Below are 5,440 nucleotides of genomic sequence, written 5' to 3' on the forward strand. Positions count from 1 at the left end.
AAAGTAAAACCCATGAAAGAAAAATCACTGCAAGCGAAATAAAATTTCTCTGCAAAACCCTTAACATCACAAGACGACACAGGCAGAGAAATGAAGAAGTAAGAGCAGCAATCAGCATTGAGTTCTGCCTGCGTTACATAGAAAGACAGAGAGTAAAATAGTTTGGCCACCTGTTACGTATGTTACCTGGACAGCCAGCCGCGAGAGCCTACAACACGAAGCACTACGGCGACAAAGGAAGAGGAAGGCCACGCAAAAGGTGGATCGAGGGTGTCAAGGAAACTCTGAGAAAACATAATATCACTAGATCTACCGACAGAGCTGCGGAGCTGGCCTACCATAGAAAAATGCATCTCACCTCGACGCTTAACAGCAACAGAGAATGAAAAGGTGAGTAAGTAACAAATTATGCGAAAATAAAAATAAAAATTACAGCAGTTTTAGTAAAGTTTTCCATCACTGAAAAGTGTAAACCTCTCATAGGGCATAGTCACAGTCAGATACATTGTACGTCTTGGCTTCTGGCACAGGGGTAGGGTTTCCTCCTAGGCTGTACCTGTTGTACACCTCTGACATCACTACTTGGCCAAACTGCACGAGAAACTGATTGGATGGAAACATCTGTAACTTGACCTTTGTCGTCTCTGGGAACTGGTTCAGAATCTCTCTGTTCGGGACAAAAATAAGACGTTAGACAGGGTTTATAAAATTGGTCTACGACAACTTTACCATAATTTGTGTTCATGATAATGGTCACCAGTTTTTCGCTTAACTTTGAGAGTTATTACACTAGTGAACAGCATGTTATTGTGCAAATAAATGAAACTGCTCAAGCACCGGGTTAATGGTTTTCTTTACCCAAAAGATGCCATTATGAAAGAAAAGAACTTTTCCACTTGAAATCCTTTTTGAAAAGACAGCACAGCAAAACGTGTTGAACAGACTGACAGAAAACAATTCAATTTTATTTTACCCCTTCCTTTTTAGTGAGCGAAACTTTAAAACTATTATAATATACATAACTAAAAGCCACAGTTAAGTACATTTCTGTTTCATTCAGCTATATGTATTCCGTTTATGATCTATTTAAATACATGAAAGTTCCAGTTCGAATTTGTGTGATATATGAATTAGTATATGTATTGCTCTTTCTGGAACACTTCCTCTGAGTTTAATGTCCTTCTAGACAAAAAAAGTCGAGGAGGGCAGGCTGAAGGATATGGAGATGGGGGTTGAAGAGATAAAGGGGTAAATGCTCAGATTTCTTGAGAAAAGGGCTGTTCTGTGGGTTTTTAAAACTTTATCAAGAAGGAGGGAGGGGGGGGGGGGCTCATGCTCGAGTTTCAAAGTTTCAATAGAATAGGAATGGGGTGTGAGGCATAAATGTGTGTGTGGGGGGGAGGGGGTGGGGTTGTTTGAAAAAATAAAGGATAGATGGTTGGCTTCCAAGACGACAGACTCAAGCATCTGGATTGCCTGGAGCATTGCACTCATGCAAACAAAAGCAAAAACAAAAAGCAAAAAAATTATCTCAGAGCGATATGAAGATCATCTTTTACCTTCATTGCCATCTTGTAGAGATCCAACACAAAACTCACCTGAACAGCAAGGTGGCGATGTCATCCGAATCTGCGAACAATCCATCAAGAACAATTTCTTCTCTCTTCATGAAGGCAGATACATAACCCACAAATTTCTTGTTCGACTTTCTCCTTGCAACGAGCACCTTGGTACAGCCCGCTACCACCGACGCATACACAGTATTGTCATAACCACGCATGTGACTGTCAAATCGAATGAACTCCTCTAGATTGGCTTTGTCAAAAGGTGCGATAGAGATGTCGTCTGCCGCATTACCCATTGCCTGTACTCTCCCATCCACCAGCTTGACGTCAACCAATATGTGACGGATTTCGTGACCTTGTTGGGGCTCTGACATCTGGAAACCAAGATTACTGAAATAAAGAGAGCACCCTAACCAGTGAGTTTTACAAGAAATTTCAAATTATTCTGGAAGAAAGTATAATAAGTAAAGTCGGCAAGGATAACTTCTCAATAAAATATGCCATTACTTTAACTCTTACAAATCACAAAAGCCTATTCCCTGCTCCTTTGCAACAAATTACATTTATATTTTCAGCATTAAAAAACGGTATCAAAATTCAGGCATGCATAACTATCTTATGTATGAAGGCACAGTTGTAATACAGGTAAGCTGATATTCTTTTAATTTGAAAACACGAAAGAAACAGTCTAGCCATAAGACATGCTGACCTCTAAAAGTCAACTTCTGGCATAATGAGAAAGAAAAAGGCAGTAAAGAAAAGCTACTAGAAAGGGTCCACTTTTTCCTCTTTAAAGAGGCTTAAATGTTCATACTGCTCAAAAGTACTTTTTCCAAGCGGGGCATAAAAAACCATTAAACATTAATGTCACTGTCACTTCCTGGGTCATCACCCACCACCGCCCATCAAAATTAACAAATTAATGGGTGATACTGCTCAGGTTGGCAAGCAATGATATAGCCGTAAGTTCTATTTCTTACATCTACATAGTAGTCAGAAACATGTCTAGAATTTTATGAATTCAAAGCTTTAGTCCCTTTTTACCTCAATAGAAGAAGAGCAATAAACGTTAGTAATAATATACAAAGACGAAACGCATTCATGACAAACGAAAGTGAGAACAGACAGATGACACACAGGTTCAGGATCAACCATTGCTTTTTTTCTCTCCTGGTATGACTGCAGACACAGACCTTCTTTTTCAAAACACCTAAATTGTGAGCAACAGGCTGTTAAACGTAAGTTTGATCAATTCATTCCTTACAGATAAAACTGGTCTGCTCCTGGCACGGCTGTTAGATGAATGACCTTGTGCCGAAACATTTCCAGAGTGTCTTGAACTATTTTGCGTCCCAGACCTTTCTTCCTCATAGTCTCTTTCACCACCAGATTCCCTAAGATGTATTCATCTGCAAACGTCTGTGTGTACGATACTGTCCCTGGAGGAAACATAGAGGAAAAACCAAACATTTACAGTACTGAGCAAATATGAAAAAAAAAATTAATAGGCCTAACGTACAATATATAGGCCTACAATATACAATACAACCGTCACACATAAATAGTACATTGTGTTCTCACTGAAAGTATTAACATCTTTGCATGTATAATATAATAACATATATTTATATATACACATATATTCATTTTAAAACAGAAATGACTCTAGCTGACACTCGAATGAATAAAAAGATTTGATATCTCTTAACTACATATAAAACAACCCCGGTAATAACAGGGGTCCGATAATAACAGGGATTTTTTAAATCCCCGATTTTTCCTACTCTTTGTCTCTATTAAAAGTTCTCGGCAATAACACTTTAACAGGGCCTCATCGGAGCCCAATCGGTTATAGCAGGGACAAAGGCTCTTTAACAGTGTATAGAAAGTAAGAGAGAGAGAGAGAGAGAGAGAGAGAGAGAGAGAGAGAGAGAGAGAGAGAGAGAGAGAGAGAGTAACGCATTGATGGCAAGCCCACTCAAGCCACGCCACTGCAAGCACACGCAGTGGGTGAAGCGATGTGCTGCCGACTTCGAATTAGCCCTGAGATTAGTCCACAAATGCCTACTTTCCTTGCATTTCTGATTTAACAGGGATCTGATATAACAGGACCTTTTCTCTGGTCCCACCATCCTTGTTATATCAGGTTTCCAATGTACTGGGTAAAACATTCCGGATTTTGGAATCATGAGTTAACTGAACGAATACCGTCAATGTAGAGTGCTTAACCCGAAATTAAAACATAAATACGTCGTTATACAAGACAGACAGAAACACACAAAACCAGCTAGGATTCAACATTTCGTTTATAATTTAGATCACGTAAAACACAGGCTGCTGTAACCTTTCCCATCAGGGCTATCTCGGGCTGAGTGAGATACAGTGTCCAAACACACAGAAAAAAGACTCTCGATGAAATAGCTTCTCAACTTGGAAATCAAACACACATCTTCAGCGTAGGATGGCAAAGAGCCTAACCATCACACCACAGGCGCCGTTACGTACAGAAATTCTGCGCGTAAAATTGTGTCTTTAGCAGAGCAGACTGTCAGCATATTGACAAATAATGATATTTACATGTGAAGATTTCATATGGTCAGAAGCTGCAGCAACTGTTCTATACTCGTTATTTATATTGCTTACCGAAAGAGTCGCAATGTTCTCTTAGAGAGATCTGCTGCTGCAGGGGGCCGAACACCCCCCCCCCCCCCTCCTCTTCATAAAAGTTTATTTTCTTGAAAGGGTCGGTCTTCAAGTCAATTTTCAACATAAGCCAACATTGGTGGGGAAAATTCGGTGTACGCAGTGCCCAGCATCTGGTAGGTCTTTGAGAAAGCCAAGTTTCTCTAATGACAACACCTCAGGGCGACAAGAGAACAAAAGGCATTAAAATTTTAAAGTGACGGTACACATCCGTTTACCTGCAACCTCTCCGTCAGGGGTTACAGCGACATAGAAATTCCGAGGCTGCTTCTTGCAGAGTAGGCGAAATTTCTCAAGGGTCAAGTTCCAACCCTCTTTGTCGACGATATTATACGCCTCTTCCACCTCGTCGTGCTTGATGTGTCGACAGAAAAACTCGCTTGTTCCGTTCTGCTCCATATTTCCTTCCTTTACAGGGTCAACTGGCTGTTCCGTGTATTTAATTTCGCTCCCTTCGTCTCTTTGACTCGATCTAATCACCGTCGTGACACACTGGTCGTTGGTAATTCGCGCCCAGCGCAGTGGGCGTGTACAAATCCTGACGAAGAAAGAGAGGGGATTTTGTTTTTAGTTGGTAGATATCTAAATACCGAACGCCTTCCAACCATCCATGTCGTGGGTTGAGGCGGTATAAAAACTAGACAATTAGAAAAGAAAATAGGAGTGTAAAGAAAAACAAATACATATATAACATAATGGGGATTCAAAATATATACAAAAAGTACATTTTTAATAACTTACCGAAACCATCTGCAACCACACACAAGAAGAATAATTATGAGCTTACGTTAAAACAGTTTATATTTAACCTATAGTGCGGTCAAAAAATTAGTGGTGCAACTTATCCACAAATATCTCTTTAGTGAATCAATGTCATCCATACTTTGCACAGCAGTTTGTATCACTTTGTCGTAACTTAATCATGTTTTTCCTCAACAATAGAAGCTATATCTTAAAACCTTTCTTTCATAAATTTATAACAAATACTACAGGCTAAAAATCTCCGTCACGTGGAAAATGGGATTGTTTACAGCACTTCCCGCTTCTCACACACACTTGCATACGAAAATGACTCACCAATGACATTTTAGCGACAAAACTTTTCACAAGTAATTAATTTTATGGTGAACACTTTTTTTTTTTTTGGCACTGAAGTTTCTTGAAATATAACG

The 5,440-nt window shown here is 39.6% G+C and overlaps 1 protein-coding gene across 1 annotated transcript; it reads right to left on the minus strand.

Moving 5' to 3' along the window:
- Nucleotides 1-305: 305 nt before the first annotated feature.
- Nucleotides 306-4,806, minus strand: LOC101858492 (the record flags this gene model as incomplete). Its single annotated transcript, XM_005098431.3, is given in 4 exon segments — nt 306-667; nt 1,599-1,955; nt 2,830-3,004; nt 4,487-4,806. Coding segments are annotated over 4 exon segments (1,042 nt in total), but the record flags the coding sequence as incomplete, so codon positions are not given.
- Nucleotides 4,807-5,440: the final 634 nt, after the last annotated feature.

The sequence above is a fragment of the Aplysia californica genome, unplaced genomic scaffold (genome assembly GCF_000002075.1).
Source record: "Aplysia californica isolate F4 #8 unplaced genomic scaffold, AplCal3.0 scaffold00182, whole genome shotgun sequence".
In the NCBI taxonomy this organism is placed as follows: domain Eukaryota; kingdom Metazoa; phylum Mollusca; class Gastropoda; order Aplysiida; family Aplysiidae; genus Aplysia; species Aplysia californica.